Raw genomic sequence first — 19,077 nt, 5'->3', positions numbered from 1 at the left:
TGGCTCCATCCCCGCCTCTTCGACCTGTTTGTTTCCTCTCCACCTATCCTCTCCTCTATCCTTCTTCTATCCGCCTCCCACTCTCTCCCTATTTATTTCAAAACCCCCTTCCCCTCCCCCTTTTCTGATGAAGGGTCGAGGCCCGAAACGTCAGCCTTTCTGCTCCTATGATGCTGCTTGGCCACCTGTCTGTGTTTGGCCTATACCCATCAAACCTTTCCTATTCATGTACGTATCCAAATGTCTTTTAAATGCATTACTTGCATCCACCACTTCCTCTGGCAGTACATTTCACACATGAACCACCCTCTGTGTGAAAAAGTTGCCATGCAGCTTCCTTTTAAATCTTTCCCCCCGACATTAAAAATACTCCCTCTAGTTTTGAACTTCACTACTCTCAGAAAAATAACCTTTGTTATTTTCCTTATCTATGCCCCTCATAATTTTATAAACCTCACTAAGGTCAACCCTCAACCGCCCACATTCCAGTGAGAAAAGTCCCAGCCTATCCAGCCTCTCCTTATAACTCAAACCCTCCCGTCTTGGCAATATCCTGTATTAAATGCATCAAAAATTAACATATTTAGATGTCCAACTGAGCTCATAACACTCTGTCAATATTGTGGCAGCATTCTTAACTCACACAGTTGTGGTCACCATTTTATTTGGTAATATTTTGTCCTAACCAACTGGGACACAAACAATATAATAAATCAAGTGTAATTTGTTGGAGTGACCCACTAATGCTGTAGCAAGGAATTTGACACTATCTGATAATCTGCTTTGTGCTATGGTATCCTACCCCAGGATAATTTGACCATTGCTTTAGTTGTTGGTCCAGCTAGAGTGCACTTAACTTTGAAGACAAAGATCTGTCATTTATGTGCAGTGCTGCTGTTAGAAATGCTGCAGTAAAACCTGTCATGCTTTCTGGCCTACATCCAACAAGAGATTTAAGATAAAGGTAACGGAATGTCAGGAAGTACCAAAAGAAGTTGAAACAGTTTTTAGTTCTGTACCTAACTGTCCAATTGTAGCTCACTGGGTAGCACCCTCACTCTCTGAATCAAAAGATCCTACTCAAGGAGCTTGCACATAAAAATCTAGGTTGACACTCCAACGCAGAGTTGATGGAATGCTGCACTGTTGAAGGGCTGCCTTTCAAATGAGGTACTAGAAGCTAAGGTTCTTACTCTGCTTTTGGAGGTGGTCTAAAAGATCCCAAGAACTCTTTCAAAGGAAAACAATCGAGATCTTGCTGATGTCCTTCTAAATATTTACCCCTCGATCCAAGCCGATGAGCTAATTATAATCACGTTGCTAATTGCAGGATCATTAAGAGAATATATTCCTGCTGTGTTATCTCCAGTACAACAGTGATTACACTTCAAAAGTACGTTGTGTCTTTTGGAACATTCTGAGGTTGTAAAAGGTGCTAAATGTTACAGTACCAAAGACTGACAATTTGTGGTTAGGGTAAAATGCTGACCCCAATCCTATTTCTTTAAATCAACCTGTTCAGACATGTTATAATGCAGCTCTAGGACAGACAGGACTTGAACATGGAACTCGAAACCTTCTGGAGGTGGGGACAGTTCTTCTGCAGCACAAGATCCTCTGTTCCAAATAATTTTAAATCAACCTGTTCAGGTATGTTATGGCACAGGCCTGGGGCAGGTAGGACATGAACCTGGACTTTCTGATCCAGAATTGTTTTGTCAACACAGGTCTTCTGGCTCAGAGGTAGGGGCACCACCACTGCACCACAAGAGCTCCTACTCTCTATTCTAGATATTCTTCAACTAGTCACCTCTGGAGCAGGTGTGAATGGAACCCGTGTCACCTAGCTTAGAGGGAGAGACACAACCACTGTGCCACAAGAACTCTCATCCCCCATTTTGCTCTTTTTGAAATAACTCTAAAATCAGGTTAAATAGGGTCTGATGGGGCACTGTAACAAAAACACAAACTAACAGTTAATGGAAGCTTATAAATGTGAATGAAAACTGACTTAATCAAAATGAGGTTGCCCAGGGTAATGATGCATTCCTGTCCTTGCAGTGCCCATCAGTCTCTATGACTTTTATCAAGCCAGCACTTACTCTCTCAATGACACCCAAGCACACACATTACTCCAAAAGAGGGCAGACAGTCAGGCATTATAGCCTTCTCTGTTGCCCATCCCCATTCTATGCTGAGTCTAAAGGCCTATCTAATTTACATTGGTAAAGGATAAGTCCCTATTGAATCTTAATAAAATGGGCCCTTGTATATATAACAAGATGTAATTAATCGCATGACAACAGTAAGTACAATTTACATTGCGCAGCTAGGCATAATTACAAAGGCTCTCAGGAACAGATACGTATTTGTCTCCATCAGGACTTCATTCTCGACTGCTTCTTCTCTATCCAAAGACTATGACAGGATGGATGGAACTTAGTGCAACTTCAATATTCATTCTTTCAGAACCACTTATTTATACAACATCCTCCCACAAACTTTTTTCCCCATAATTAAAATTTAAATATATCAGGGATATAACTAAAAACTTGCATTTGCTACCTGCCCCTCACCCCAACCCATCCCACAACCTTAAAATTCTTCTTACTATGTCCTGCCATTAGTGTTTCTGTTCAGAATCTTTTGAGTTGTCCTTCTGTTGCCTCAAATATACTCTGACCTTTCTGATACTGCATTCTCAGTATAAATTAATATTTTGATCCTTGCTCTGACTGCCATTAATGTATCTCACAAACACTACTTAGATGATCGAGATGCTCATTTTGAAGAGTAGGCACTCCTTTTCACTTGCTATCCATCGCAACTTGGTCCTTTGCTCCATTATTGAGCAGTTATTTTTCTCCCCAAACTAATAGCGATTCCTAAGAGCTTCAACTTGCTCCCACAGATCCTTCTTCTGTAAAGACTCTGTCACTTCCCAGTATGATCAGTTTTACTGTCTCCGTAGTCTTCACTGTCTCACTTTTGCCTTTTACCAGTCCCTGTGGTAAAGGTTTTGTTCTGGAGCTGTGACTGCTGGCCTGTCCTGCAGCCGCTGACTGGCTACAGCATCTTGAAGTGGTAATGTTCTTAACACGATAAATTCACTTGTCTTCCGAATTTTCTTCCCCCTGGAGCAAATGGGTTCTTTTGCACAAGTGTTACTTATACCACGATTACACCACTGATCACCATGTTACATACTTGATGGCTTCTGGTTGGCGTAGATTGCTTTCATCAGTCCTAATTTCTGTGCTAAGTCTGCAGTCCTATCTAATTAGCAACCATAGAGAATAAATCACTGTTGATGAGAAGGGGCACTTGTCTTACAAGACAAAATGTCATTTAATGCATGGCAGTAAAAGGTATGAATTACATTGATTGGTTTGACATAATTACAAAAGCTGTCTAGAGATAGAGATTATATATAGAGATTGGGTGGCACTTAATGCAGATTTAACATAACCTCTTTCAAAACCAGTACCTTATATGCGAAAAGGTGCCAATTAATTGCTAATTTAGCTTTCCTTAAAAAATGCCTTACAATGTTAATGCTTTAAAATCTGAGATTTCTAAAATGCAGTTGGTAGTATGTCCCCCAGGTACTTCAAATTGCAAACATTTCTGCCTGTAATTTTCTAATGTCCCTGAATATTACTTGATCAGAAGTGGAGAAAATCTACTTAGCACATGAACTTCAGTCTTATGAAATACTTAAGATGCAAATCCAGAGAAAGGCTTAAGTACACATTCCAATTTCACTGAAGGTGGGATGAGCAACATGTAGCTCACCAATTCCTGTAAACAGAGGGACTGACCTAATTTCTTTTGCACCATGTTGTTTTCTGAAAGAAGGCAGGATCTCTACTATACCTCCAACTCATCTGGCCCCAAAGAGAAGTCTGATGCACTGACAGGGACATCAATCTTAAAAGTGAAATGATGATTTTCTTTCTTTAAACAAAAACACATTAAATTTAAATTGAAAACAAATGCAATTAAGAAGAAACCTGCAAGTAAGTTTTAAGTTGAAAATGTTTGTAAGACTAAAACAATTATGTAATGAGTTGTTATGATCCAGAACACAAATAGCATGAGGAAAGCAGATTCAATTGTAATTTTCAAAAGAGAATTGCCTATATCCTTATACAGGGCAAATTTGCAGGGTTGTGGGGAAAGAATAGATGAGTGGGCTGAGTTGGCTAGAAAGAAATGAGAAAGTTGCATTTATACAGTGCTTTTCAGAACCTCAGGATGTCACAAACCACTTTACAGCCAAATAGCACTTTTGAAGCGAAATTGATGTTACCTAGCAGAGACAAATGGTCCGAACGGTCTCGTTTAGTGCTGTATGATTCCATAGGATGCATGATTCTTGACAAGTGTTTTAATTTCATGTTATTTTGTGTTTCACTAATAGGGTCTTTATGCTGTGAGTAATTTCCAGCCTAGTGATGATGGCATAACCCACCAGACCCATCACAGAGAGCCTTTGAGGTCATTGACAGACCTCAGCCAGGAAAGCAGTAGGCAACTTCAAGGGAAAACTGGTAGTAGCATAGACGGCATTTCATCCCACCATTCTGAAAGCATTCTGAACCGAAACCACAGAGAATCCGGCTCCCTTACAAACTTAAAACGAACAAGCGCTGACGTTGAAATCATTACTCCCCGCAGTCCAATGGCAAAGGAGAACATGGTGACCTTCAGCAACACCTTGCCACGTGTCAACACATCATCGATGGATGAGGCAGCCAGAAGGAATGCAACGATTCATGCTTCTATGGACTCTGCTCGTTCTAAACAGCTCTTGTCACAATGGAAGTCCAAGAATGAGAGTCGGAAACTGTCGCTACAAGTAATAGAGACAGAAACTGGTCACTCACCTCCAAAGTCCATGGAGATGAGATCCAGTTCAGAACCTGTGGGAGTAGGTGTAAACGGAGACCAACAGGCACAACTCAACCAGTATCTAAAAATTCAAGCTAGTACTATTCCTGTAACCAATAATACCAGTAACATTGGTGGAGGAGCAAGAGTTTCCATGCAGTCGCGCCCAGGCTCGTCACAGCTGGTCCATATACCCGAAGAAACCCAAGAGAACATAAGTACTTCTCCAAAAGCCAGTTCAGCCAGATCAAAGTGGCTTAAAGTAGCTGAGAAGAGTGGTGTTGGTAGGGCAAACACCCAACCAAGAATCATGCAGGTAATTGCTATGTCCAAGCAGCAAGGTATGTTACAGAGCAGCCCAAAAAGTACCGATGGGAGTACAGTATCCTGCACAGGTTCTATAAGGTATAAAGCTCTAACAGATCACGAGCCTAGTAACATTGTCAGAGTAGAAGCTCATCCAGAAAACAACAGACCTCTCGTTCAAGTACCATCGGGCAGTGAAGGCAGTGGATCATGGAAATGGAAATCCCATGAGAAGGGAAGCATTCGCCAAGCATTCGAGTTAAATGATCTTAACAGGGACTCTGAAAGCAGTGAATCAGCAAAAGATAGCTATGCTACATCTGAAAGAAAGAAAACCAATCCAGACAGTAGTGAACACTATCACCATGGAATTACTACCATAAGAGTTACACCAGTGGATGGAAGTGAAGCTGCTTCTGAGACCCACTCAGTTTCATCTAGTCGAGATTCAACCCTCAGGCGGAAAGCGAATATCATTTTAATACCGGAAAGAGGAAATAGCCCAGAAAGTACAAGAAATATCTTCTACAAGGGAACATCACCCACCAGGGCTTACAAAGAATGAATCCTTATCATGGAAGCCTGCTGAAGGACAATCTATTGTAAACAGATGCTAAGTATATACTGATAATAGATTGAGACATCTTAAATGTGCCATTCCGTTGTTTATTAATTGAGAAGTTACTGATATTTAAACATGGTTGCATGAATATGATATTTTTACATACTAATCAAAAGCACACAGGCAAAGCCTGAGCCTTGTGAAATACGTATTTGCTACATTGCTATATCAATAATTTTGAATGCATTTGCTCCCATTTTGAACATGTCACTCATGCATTGAGTGATTTATTTATTTATTTTCAAAAAGCTTTGGCTGTATTGCTGTGTTCTGTAACAACCAATTTAGAATTTCTTTCACAATTAAAGCTCTAAATAGTGCTCATATATCCAATTATAATGAGGGGTTATGTGTAATTTTAGTTGTGAAGCATTATCTGGGGTTGCAATGATTGCTTGGTTAACTATCAGTCAAAGTTTTAGTTAGTTACAAAGCTTCCTTCAAAGGGGATCACATAGACGAAAAAAAATCATGTAGCTTTTATAGAAACTACACGCAAACTATATCGAAATACATACAAATGTGCACCACGTACATTAAAGATAATAGATTTTTTTCTCACAGAATGTAAAATGAACAGTAATTGATTACTGATCACTATTTATATCATAGATTTTTATACCTATTGTAGCCTTAGCACATTGATATCATGCCTTTAAAGAAAGTTTTTTAAGTGATATAGACAGCATTTTTTTTGTAAGCTTACAACGCTGTATTTCAAACCGATTAAAAATATAAAATATGCCTTTAATCATCAGTTACAGACTTTGTACCAAGCTGTTTCTACATTGTTAAAAAGGAAAGTGTCCAATACAATTCTGCTGCCATTTCTACAGTGCCCTCTCTTCCTGCTCCTCCATCTCTGACTCCTTCCAACCCTAGTAGCATGCCAAATATAACCCAGTACTGACATTTCAAGTTACTAAAATAAATTGTTTGGGCATTTATTCCTACATCCATATGATAGGAAAAAAACTATGTAGTTTTTATTTGTTTATACTCGTGTTTTTGAATACAGCTTATACCTAGGTACACAACAGCCAGGAACCTCTGAGGGAATCATTTAATTTCAAAGAGCTATTGGCTTGAATGATTCCGGTGGTTCAATTAAGAACCTTTACTTCGCATTACGGCCTAATTATGTTGTATTATGGTGGATAGATAAAGCTGTAGTGTTCCTGCTACATAAGAGTGGCTGTACTGCTTTGGACTGTGGAAGAAAATCCAAACACCTGCATGTATTTTTTATACGGTACTGCTGGTAAAATTAAACTTTATTTTCATTGCAACCAATACCTTCATTAAATATTTATTAGGGAATTATTTAACAGGTGACATCATTTTTGTAATTGTAAATAATTACTAATTGGTACAAACTGTGATATCTTATTGAAGGTTTATTTATTTGCCCAGTAACATTATATATGGGTGATTTTATGTAAAAGGGAAGAACTTTTAACTAAGGTATGCACAGATGTGTATAGTGTTTAAAATGTGTTTAAAGTGTTCTCTTAACTATCTCTTCAAGAAGTGTTTTAAAAATGAGCACTGGTTCAGTAAGTGTGTGCAAAACATTATTGTGTACGAATTCTTAAATTGTGGTATACAAAAGTCTCGTGAAAAGTAACCAAGGGAAAATACTGGAATTTATTTCCGTTCAAAAGCATTTGTTGGCTCTGTTGTCATATTTGAAAGATATCATCTACACTGTACCTTTCCCAAGTGTGTTGGTTATTTGCCAAATAAATGTTTCTTAATTGCAGTGAATACAGGTAAATCATGTTTTTATTTAATTATAACACCAAACTAGAAACAAACATGTATTCTTCTTCCAAAACAGCAACAATAATTCCAACAAAATCCAAGATCCCTACAGTATAATTTTATTCTCTACTTCTATTCTAGTCTATTAGTTTGCACTTTTTAGATGATTATACCTTATCTTGTCACAATTTTATCAGCGAAACTCAAAATCAGAAAGGAAAAAAATAACAACGTCTAAATCATTTGCAGCACATTATATGGCGCAGTAACACATCATATCTGTGCTTGCTCATTGTCACAAAGTCTAAATTAATCCCATTGTCACATTCCACTCTCTTGAATCTTGTACATTTGTATCTTTTAAAATTGGATTTGAAACAATGTTTTTTGCTTCAACTACACCCTCTAGCAAAGCGTTCCATGTTCCAAATTCTGAATAAAGATCTTTCTGCCAATCTTTTTCCTCATTATCTGTTATTTTAAATTTTCAATAACTGTGTCACCTGACTGATGATTTGTATAAGCCCACTGAACTGTCTGTACCTACTTATGGAACTGAAGATGTCACCGGCTTTTTAAAAGGTTTTACCTACTCTTACTTGCAGAGAATACCAGCACATGGACTGCGATAGTTCAATGATGCTGCCCACTATCTCATTCCCAGGACAGCTACGGTTAGTCAGTACCATACAGATACTGTTTGAAAATGACCAGAGAAGGTAATGTGATTCATAAATTGTGCAAGATGAGAAAAGTTTATTTGATCTATTGGGCCCATTCAGACAGAAATAGTACTCTTATTAGAATTTAGTTGCCCTAAATCAAGACTTTCTTTCCTCCTCAACTACCCTGTGATTCTCTATCACTGTACAAGTCTCATTAGTGGATATCGTATGGCACGTGCACCGATATATATTGGACATATAGATCGAACCCAAGCTGTTTGATGATGACTTGTTTTATTCCATTAACAATAGATAAGTAGCAATGTGGACTCTCTCACATTTTTGGGGAAGGGGAGCTGGTAATTCTGCCAAGTTTGCATGGTTTCAGACAGTGGGGATGAAAACTCAACCAGTTACCATTATCATTATCATAGAATCCCTACAGTGTGGAAACAGGCCATTTGGCCCAACAAGTCCATACCGCCCTTCTGAAGACCATCCCACCCAGACCCATTCCCCTACCCTTTCCCTGTAACCCTGCATTTCCCATATCTAATCTACCTAATTTACACACCCCTGGCCACTATGGGCAATATAGCATGGCCAATCCACCTAACCTGCACACGTTTGGACTGTGGGAGGAAATCGGAGCACCCGGAGGAAACCCACGCAGATACGGGAAGAATGTGCAAACTCCACACAGACAGTCGCCCGAGGGTGGAATTGGACCTGGGTCCCTGGTTATCCTCCTAAACAAAAAGACCTTACACTGCAGCTAACTTCAGACAGTGGGTTTAGATCAGGCAAAATTCAAAGATTAAGGCTTCAAGTTTGGGTGATCAATGTTACAGTAAAATCCAACTTCAGTGTTCTAGGTAAATGGCAGCTACTATCTTTATAGGCTATACTGGCTCATTTGGCAGTACTAGTCTTATCTAAGACTGCCTTAAATTTGTGGAGCAGAAGTGAAACCTACACCAACATCTGTGTAAGGTTTAAGTTTGGAAATAGCATTTTTCTTCAAGTTCTGTGAACTTACTGGAGGTCCAATTATAATTTTTTTCTCTGCCAGACTTACCAGTTCCCCTCACTAATGGCTGGCTAGTGCTATATTCTGCTGCCTTGATCTATTTCCAACACCTGGCCCAGTTAGTGGGTGCACAAGATAGGTGCATCCCACTATTTTGAAAACTCTGGGAGATATGAGGTCAGGCACCAATATCACCAATGAATTGGAAATCCTGTTTCACCATAGGAGTGAAAGAATAATCTAGAATTTTGTTTCTTTTTCTTAAGTGGAATACAGCATTTGCATCTCTTTTAGACATTCCCAGATGAGCGGGTTTAGAAACAATTATGTTAAGGCCATAATTGTAGCTGTATAGGCCTTTTTACTTGCAACAGCAAAGAGGCCTTTGGTGTATACATCCCATAATTTCTTGCCTTACATGATATACTGAACTTTGGTGTTTGCACAAACCCTTCCTTCTCAAATTTATCAGTTCAATGTAATTTAATGGATGTTTACGTGTTAGAGCACGGAAGGCATTATACACAACAGGGTCAATCAAGTTACTTGTCAGCCTGTACACCCTTCCAATATACCCAATGACAGGTGGTAAGAGTGCGAGAGTCTTTTGCTCAAACACCCTAAAGAAGACAAAGGCAAACCACTGCAGTGAACCTGGGCCAATTTATTGGAAATCCATGGTCCAAACCTTAGAAATGAAAATGGGAGAAAAAAGAGAAAGACTTCAATGATCTCTGAAGGTGTTAAGCTTCACCCTTCCTGCATTACTGACAATCACAGCTTCCACATAGTTACAATGCAAAAGTAAAAGCCAATACCAAATAAGCATTCTAAACCACATTTATGTATTAAACTGTGCAATGTTTTATATAAATGTCAACTAATCATTGTTGTAATTAAGCAATCATTTGTTGCCTGACCTAGTGTTTCTCAGCAGTGCTACCTCACAGCTAAGCAGTGACTACAGCATGACTGGTGGAAAAATGCTGTTATTTAGTGAAAGAGACAGTAGACGGCCTTGGAGGAAGTCTGTGAGCGAATCTGTGCCTAGGACGCCCAGCTTCAGATTGCACTGGTAGATCAGCCTGCATAGTGGCATTCTGGGATTACAAACCAAAGCAAGGATTTTCTTAAGGTTAACATGCAAGTTCAGTTAGGAAGGCAAATGCAATGTCAACAATCATTTCAAGAGGGCTGGATTACAAGAGCAGAGATGTACTACTGAAATCATATAAGGGTCTAGTCAGACCACATTTGGAATATTGTGAGCAGTTTTGGGCCCTGAAGCTAAGAAAGGCTGGAGGGGGTCAAGAGAGGTTTACAAGAATGATCCAGGGAATGAAGAACTTGCCATATGGGAGTGTGTGAGGACTCTGAGCCTGTATCAATGTAATTTAGAAGGATGAGAGGGGTCTGATTGATATAGAATGCTGAGAGGCCTGGATAGAGTGGACATGGAGAAGGTATTTCCACCAGTTGGAAAGACTAGGTCCCTAAGGCACAACTTCAGAGTGAAGAGATGACCCTTTAGAACTGAGATGAGGAGAATTCTTTTCAGCCAGAGCGTGGTTAATCTTTGGAACTCATTGCCATAGAAGGCTTGGAGGCCAAGTTATTGAGTGCAGAAGACTGGGGTTGAGAAACACAGCAGCCATGATCGAACAGCGGAACAGACTTGATGGGTTCCTGTATCTTATGTTCTTAAGGGCACTTTGGTAAAATTGCAGTAATGCCAAGAATGGACAACATGGTTGTGTTCGACAGTACCAATGCCAATTCACCAGGACAGAGCCTTCACAATCTTGGCAATGTGTTGGAAGTCAAATTTCTGCAAGAACATTATAGCATCAGAAAAAGTAGCAGAAGTGAGATATCACAGAATTATTACAGTGCAGAAGGAGGCCATTTAGCCTACCATGCCTATACTCCACTCCAGCTTTCTCTGCCATTCAATAAAAACATGGCTGATCTGATTTTTACTTTAACCTAATGAGCTCGATTTTATGTCCCTCACCAACATATTTGAAGGCGGAGGGTAACTTTAAAATGTAGCCTATGGCCTGTCCGCAGTTTTCTCAACTTTTCCATCCTGCCTCCCATTTCACAATGGGGGGTACGCTGGAATACTAACCCATCCTCACGCTTGTTAAGAGCCTATGCATCTCATACCAACTTTACTGCTATTTTGTCAATGTCAGAGGAGCCCACACCAGTGTGTAGCCCAGCGTCTTTACTGTGCAGGCTGATGTCGGGGAAAGGAGGAATGCAAACTCCTGTAGAGATCACCTGTAGACTTCAAAGGCACCCCCACCATTATTTATTTATAATTTTAAGGTGATTGGAGGAAGGTATAGGGGAGATGTCAGAGGTAGGTTCTTTACACAGAGAGTAGAATGCATTGCCAGCGGTGATAATAGAGTCAGATGCATTAGGGACATTTAAGCGACTCTTGGATAGGCACATGGATGATAGTAAAATGAAGGGTATGCAGGTTAGTTTTGATCTTAGAGTAGGATAATAGGTCGGCACAACATTGTGGGGTGAAGAGCCTGTGTTATGCTGTACTGTTCTATGTTCTATTTACCCCCGTTGACCCTCCCTCCCTGTCCCTTCAAAACCAGACCCCAACTCTCTCACAAGGAACTGAAAGACAGGCCATACCCAAACCTTGGATTTAACTTGAAGTCAAGCTCCACATATTTTTAATTGTGCCCCCCCACTCCCCCAATCTTTGACTCATTTGGTCATCAAACGTCTGTCTCATTAAGTTTGAATGTTTTCGACATTCACAACTTATGAAAGAATAACAAAAAAATGAGTAGGCAGCACCGCATTGCCAACCTGACAACTCGCAGTGACCTAAAGATGCAATGAGTGCATAACACCTAAATGGTGCTTCAAGGCTGCTATAATCAGAACCTGCAAATTGATGCTCAGTCACTCAACCAGGAAACACCAAGACTGGTTTGCAGAGAATGGCCACGACATCCAGGAGTTGCTAGCCACAAGCACTAGGCATTCCTGAACTTGAAAATGTAGCCCAAGTTGAGCATTAGAAAGCGGCTTTATGGATGGGTGAAGCCTGATGTCTGACAAAAATATCTGTAATGTAAAGAGCAGAAGATGGGTGGGGAAAACACAGACAATCCAGCAGTTAGCTGACAATCATGATGTGCATGGTTCTTTCATTCGCAGAATACTCTTATGGTCCATTCATCAAATGTCCCACTGCACTGCTGGCCAAGAATAGTGAGATGCTCAGAAAGAACTTAGAAACAGTCAGAACCCAATGGAAGGAGCAGCATCATATATATGCTCAGTCTCGATCTATCTCCCCTCAGCCTCAACCAGGGAATTGTGAACAAAGTCATCAATCATAGTAACAATCCTTGTAAGACATCCAGCCCTTGACAGTTTAGAATACTCTTTTGTACAGTCAGACATAGAGGACATCAACCAGTAGAGCCATGCAATAACTCTACACAAAGTTTTGGCAGAGGTATATTATTCCAATAAATGCAGCACAAGCCAAGTCATGCAGATTGCAGATTACAGTAGCAGATTGTAAGTGTTGCAAGATTATTTGTTTCTTCCAGCACGTTACCTAAGAAAAGCAGAACTGCATGGAAGTGCATATTGGTGAAGACTTATAGTTCAACGTGAGAAGAATTAGTCCTGTGCCCAATACAGCCTATGAAACCTCAGATAGTCTTTGTGAATGGTGGCCTTCACGTGCCACTTTTAAGGTTTCCCGTGGTTACTTTACTTCATAGAGATGTCTTCGGTCAATTTGTAGTCATATGGTCAAGATTTATGAATACAGATGTCTTCAAGCTGCACTGTTGTAAGTGCCTGATTAATGCATTTGCTCCTTGAAGGTCCTCGCATTGCTCACAAGGTACAGCCCGTTTGCTCAGACAAAAACAAAACTGAATTCTCCGGGTGTCATAGCAGTTATTTTCCATTTCCCTTGCGCATTCATGACCTCATGAGTATGGAAGGCTATGCAGGTTGCACTTGGTTCAGTGAGTTGCTGGCACGGCCTGGAAATCAAAGCCCACACAGTGAACCTCCAAACTCCTTTCTTTCTTGCCACTCCCTGTGGAGCCCATCAGTACTGAGCTTCCACACATTCGCATACACCACTTTGAATTAAGACTTCATTTCACAGCATTACCCCTGAGCCCTGGCCTAAAGTTTAATGATTCCAACTATTGTGCTGCATTTTACCCCCTTGAAGCCAAGGCAGTGGTGACCATTGATGTTGCCCCACAATCACTGCGCTATCATCTCCTACCCTCAACTTCCACAATGACTATTCCCTCTACATCCCAGCATGTTGCCTCCAATCCTTAGAATTGATATCCCAAGTACCCCTACCACACACACCCCTTGACTTTCATTGAGCTAATTCCTAGATATGACCACAGCCCACATCCCTGACAAACTTGGATGGACAGTCCCAAATGATGATTGACAAAACCGCTGACTGATAACAGTAATCCTACTGCTATAACTGACTTATTGTGACTCCTCACATTGGCTGCACTTGACCCACAGTGTTGACTGTATTTCATCCAATAGACTGTCTCCCTTAGCTTGACTGAAGGTTACTTTCCTTAGATGTCGAGACATGCCTTTTGATCGATGCAAATGCTTTGTGTTTGCCACATAGACTGCTTGCACATTATACTGCTGTGAGTTGACATGGCATTGGTGCCACACAGCAAGGAGTCCACCCCTTTAACTGGTCACTGCTGACAACCATGGAAAACGTCTTGCTTTTGTGTCTGCAACAAACAGCAAGGCAAGACAGAAGTACTGTAAGCCTGTCAGCTCTGAATGGGCAAAAGGCTAGACAAAGCAAGGCCAGGCAGAAATGCGGTGTGCATCCAAGTCAACATAAATTGATTGAGTGCTAAGATAACAAGTGAAGACCTGTGAGGTGCAGCCTGGTCCAGTCCATGACATGTTCCTGCCTGCAACATTACAATGTAAGGTGCTGGTGTGCACCATGGTGCAGCAATGAGGGGCAGAACCAAACTGTAATTGGAAAATGTGCCATGAGGATACTGGAGGCTTTTACGTGTGCAATGCCAAGATCTGTGGACAGGAGGTGTGGCCAGTTGCTGTCCATAGAGGATGCCCTGAAATTTTAGGGACTGGTGTCCAAAGTAGATGTCTGGAGGAATAAGTGACAAGCTGGAGTCTATAGGTACCCACTCTGACTATCATGCCGTGAATTGTCACTGACTGGTTCCTACCCAGCAGGTTGGGAGGGTAGGAAATGGTTTATAAATTAGGCGACATTAAGTAATAATGCATAAGCTAATGTGTGCAAATATACCTCTCACTGCTCACTAGTGAAATCCTCATCTCACCATTCAAAATACAGTGAGAGAATTGGATTTCTTTCTGTTGACATTGAGAATTTTGTCTTTGCCAATCCCATCATATTTTGCCAACTGACTTGTTAATGCCGATGTTATTTAGGGGCTGGGAAGATTCTGCCCTCTATCTTCAACCTGTGACACAGTCTGTAGATAATGGATTGAACTTTGAAGAAAGTCATTCTCAACCAGTAGGGACAGCCTAAGAAGAGGAAGAAGCATGCCTTATCATTAAATGTAAAATGAGTTAAATGTTCTGCTGGAAAACATGACAATGTTGTAATCATTAACTATAATCAGTTTGTAGATTAGAAAGATTAATTCATTGTACAGTCAGCAAGCTGTTGTTCATAATTTGCTAAGTACCTTAACTAGTGTTAACTTTCAATAACCATTAGTGTGATTACATTCAGAATACTGTATGCAGCTCTGCTCCTGGACCTACATTATTATAACAAAAAGAATATTGCTGCTATTGAAAGGACGCAGATGAGGGCAACTGGAATTATTTAAGAGGTATGTGTATAATGGTGAAAGATTGCATAAGTCAAATGTGGAAAAGAGAAAGGTGAAACATGATATGATTGCTGTTTTAGGATTTTAAAAATCGAGCTAATGTAGGTACAGTTATGAGGCTCCTAAGGTTATAGTTTGGGAAAATAGCTTTAATTATAGGGCAAATGAAGGGATTTATATCACCTATTTTTGGTTTTGGTTGTTGGAAGTCAATCATCTCAACTCCAGGACATCACTATAGAAATTCCTTGGGTTAGTGTCCAAGGCCCAACAAGCTTCAGCTATTTCATCAATGATCTCCTCGCCATCGTAAAGTCAGAGGCAAGGATGTCCCCTGATGTTTGCATAATATTCAGCACCATTTTTAATCTTCAGTCACTGAAGCAGTCCGTATCTAAATGCAGCAAGACCTGGATACCATTCTGACTTGGGTTGACAAGTATCAAGTAACATTCATGCCATAGATGTATGATCATCACCAAAAAGAGGGAATTCAACTATTGATCCTTGACATTGAATGATATTACTATTGCTGAACCCCTCAATATCAACACTCTGGGGGTTATCACTGACCTGAAACTGAACTGGAACAGCCGTATAAATATTGTAGTGAAATGAATAGGTCAAGAGGTGAGAGTTACGCAGCAGGTCACTCACCTCCTGACTGGCTAAATATATCTCCAAAACATTCATGAATCTTAACACCATCCAAGATAAAACAACCCACTTGACTGGCACTCCATCAAACATCTTCAACATTCACTCCCTCGACAACTAATGCACAGTGATAACAGTGCATGCCATTTACAAGAAGCGCTACAGCAATTCACCAAGGCTTCTTCAATAGCACCTACCAAACCTGGGACATCCACTACCTCAAAGGTCAAGGGCAGCAGATGCATAGGAACAACTCTCATGCAAATTATCCTCCAAGTTAAGGACCATCTTGACTTGGACTTATATATTATCATTCCTTCACTTTTTGCTGCGCCAAAATCCTAGAAATTTCTCTCTGACAGTACTTACATTATATGGAAATACAGATAGTTGTTCACCACTACTTTCCCAAAGGCAACTGGAAGGGACATTCTTTAGTCAAAGAAACACATCCTGCAGCCATGTAAGGATTCTGGGAGATTTCTCCTGGCATGAACGATGGGAAGGAGAACAATCAAAAGAGACTTATTGCTGGTGGTGGTTTTAAGAAAGTGGGTACTGCTGACAAAAATGCATAATATTTAAGCTTTTCGTCTTGAATTCATCACAACAGATATAAGAATGCCAATTTTAAATGAAGCAATGGTGAGGTCGAGCGCTGCTTTGTCTTGGATGGTGTTGAACTTCTTGAGTATTGTTGAAATTTCACTCATTCAGTCAAGTGTCTCCAGTATTCCATCACTCTCCAGGCTTGTGTTTTGTAGATGGTGGTCAGGATTTGGACAGTGAAGAGGTGATTTACACACAAGGTTGGGATAAAGGGTTAGATTTCTTGTTATTTACTCCGTGAGATTCTCCAAATGAATCTGCTGGATTTAGCCAATTCAAATTAGTTTGTGGTCATGACATTACAGGTCCATTTACATTGATTAGGGAAGTATTTTTGAACCAGAAAGGTGAATCGGCAATGTTGGATTATGTGCTCATGTTTCTAGAAAGACACACAACAGTGTGTGTGGTACTACAAGAACATTCAAACATTTCATAGGTAAAAATGAAAGAATGAGTCAATAAACAGTCAGCAACTAGAATGTTGCAGAGATAAAGCATTGGTATTAGGTGTAGAGCTGGATGAACACAGCAGGCCAAGCACCATCAGAGGAGCAGGAAGGCTGACATTTCGGGCCTAGACCCTTCTTCAGAAATGGGGGAGGGGAAGGGAGTTCTGAAATAAATAGGGAGAGGGGGGAGGCGGATAGAAGATGGATAGAGGAGAGGATAGGTGGAGCAGAGACAGACAGGTCAAAGAGGCGGGGATGGAGCCAGTAAAGGTGAGTGTAGGTGGGGAGGTATGGAGGAGATAGGTCAGTCCAGGGAGGACAGACAGGTCAAGGGGGCGGGATGAGGTTAGTAGGTAGGAGATGGGGGTGCGGCTTGAGGTGGGAGGATGGGATAGGTGGGAGGAAGGACATGTTAGGGAGACGGGGACAAGCTAGACTGGTTTTGGGATGCGGTAGGGGAAGGGGAGATTTTGAAGCTTGTGAAATCCACGTTGATACCATTAGGCTGCAGGGTTCCCAATCGGAATATGAGTTGCTGTTCCTGCAACCTTCAGGTGGCATCGTTGTGGCATTGCAGGAGGCCCAGGATGGACATGTCGTCTGAGGAATGGGAGGGGGAGTTGAAATGGTTCGTGTCTGGGAGGTGCAGATGTTTAGTATGAACAGAACATAGGTGTTCTGCAAAGCGGTCCCCAAGCCTCCGCTTGGTTTCCCCGATGTAGAGGAGGCCACAACAGAAACAGCGGATGCAGTATACCACATTAGCAGATGTGCAGGTGAACATCTGCTTGATGTGGAAAGTCTTCTTGGGGCCTGGGATGGGGGTGAGAGGGGAGGTGTAGGGGCAGGTGTAGCACTTCCTGCGGTTGCAGGGAAAAGTGCCGGGTGTGGTGGGGCTGGAGGGGAGTGTGGAGCGGACAAGGGAGTCCCGGAGAGCGTGGTCCCTCCGGAAAGCAGATAAGGGTGGGGAGGGAAAAATGTCTTTGGTGGTGAGGTCGGATTGCAGATGGCGGAAGTGTCGGAGGATGATGCGTTGGATCTGGAGATTGGTGGGGTAGTACGTGAGGATGAGGGAGATTCTGTTTTTGTTGTTATTGCGGGAAGGGGGTGTGAGGGATGAGTTGTGGGAAATGCGGGAGACATTGTCGAGGGCGTTCTCAACCACTGAGGGGGGGAAGTTGCAGTCCTTGAAAAACGAGGACATCTGAGATGAAGCCCACCAACTCCCACAGCTACCTAGAATACACCTCCTCCCACCCACCTTCCTGCAAAAATGCCATCCCCTATTCCCAATTCCTTCGCCTCCGCCGCATCTCCTCCCAGGATGAGGCATTCCACTCCTGTACATCTCAGATGTCTCATCACCCCAGATGATTGTAATATGGGACATTATAGGAAGGGGTACTGGCAAGTACCTTTAACATCAAGGACTATAGTCAAGGCCTCATTATAGGAAGGATGTGGAAGCTTTAGAGAGGGTGCAGAGGAGATTTACCAGGAATCTGCCTGGACTGGAGGGCAGGTCTTATGAGGAAAGGTTGAGGGAGCTAGGGCTTTTCTCACTGGAGTCATGAAGGATGAGAGGTGACTTGATAGAGGTGTACAAGATGATGAGAGGCATGGATAGAGTCGATAACTAGAGACTTTTTTCCCAGGGCGGAAATGACTATTATGAGGGGGCATAATTTTAAGGTGATTGGAGGAAGGTATAGGGGAGATATCAGAGGTAGGTTCTTTACACAGAGAATGGTGGGTGTGTGGAATGCGCTGCCGGCAGTGGTAGTGGAATCAGATACATGAGGGACATTTAAGCAACTCTTGGATAGGCACATGGATGATAGTAAAATGTAGGTTATGCAGGGTAGTTTTTGATCTTATTGTAGGATAATGGGTCGGCACAACATCGTGGGCCGAAGGTCCTGTACTGTGCTGTACTGTTCTATGTTCTATGTTCTATGTAAGTCAGATCCAGGATTGAAACCTGGCTTCACAGACCATTTGCTCTAATGAAAAGCCAGCTAGACTTGAAATCTTAGCTCGATCTCTCTCCATGGATGGTGCCTGACCCACTGTGATTTCCAGCATTTTTTTTGTTTTCATCACAGATCACAAGTTATCTCTTTGCAATTTCTTTACCATGGTGATCACACGCTGAACATATTAACAAAGAGCA

General features: G+C 41.4%; 1 protein-coding gene across 2 annotated transcripts in view; it reads left to right on the top strand.

Annotated features, from left to right (window-relative positions):
- Window positions 1-5,764, top strand: part of plppr4a (phospholipid phosphatase related 4a) — a 73,913-nt gene extending 68,149 nt beyond the window's left edge. For both annotated transcript variants that reach the window (XM_048602278.1, XM_020517449.2), the window contains one exon: window positions 4,424-5,764. In XM_048602278.1, coding sequence (XP_048458235.1) covers window positions 4,424-5,764 — 1,341 coding nt within the window. The remainder of the gene's footprint in view (window positions 1-4,423) is intronic.
- Window positions 5,765-19,077: the final 13,313 nt, after the last annotated feature.

This window comes from Rhincodon typus, chromosome 10 (assembly GCF_021869965.1).
Source record: "Rhincodon typus isolate 14 chromosome 10, sRhiTyp1.1, whole genome shotgun sequence".
Lineage (NCBI taxonomy): Eukaryota > Metazoa > Chordata > Chondrichthyes > Orectolobiformes > Rhincodontidae > Rhincodon > Rhincodon typus.
Note: the sequence above shows the minus strand (reverse complement) of the source record. Positions and strands in the feature narration are given on the sequence as shown.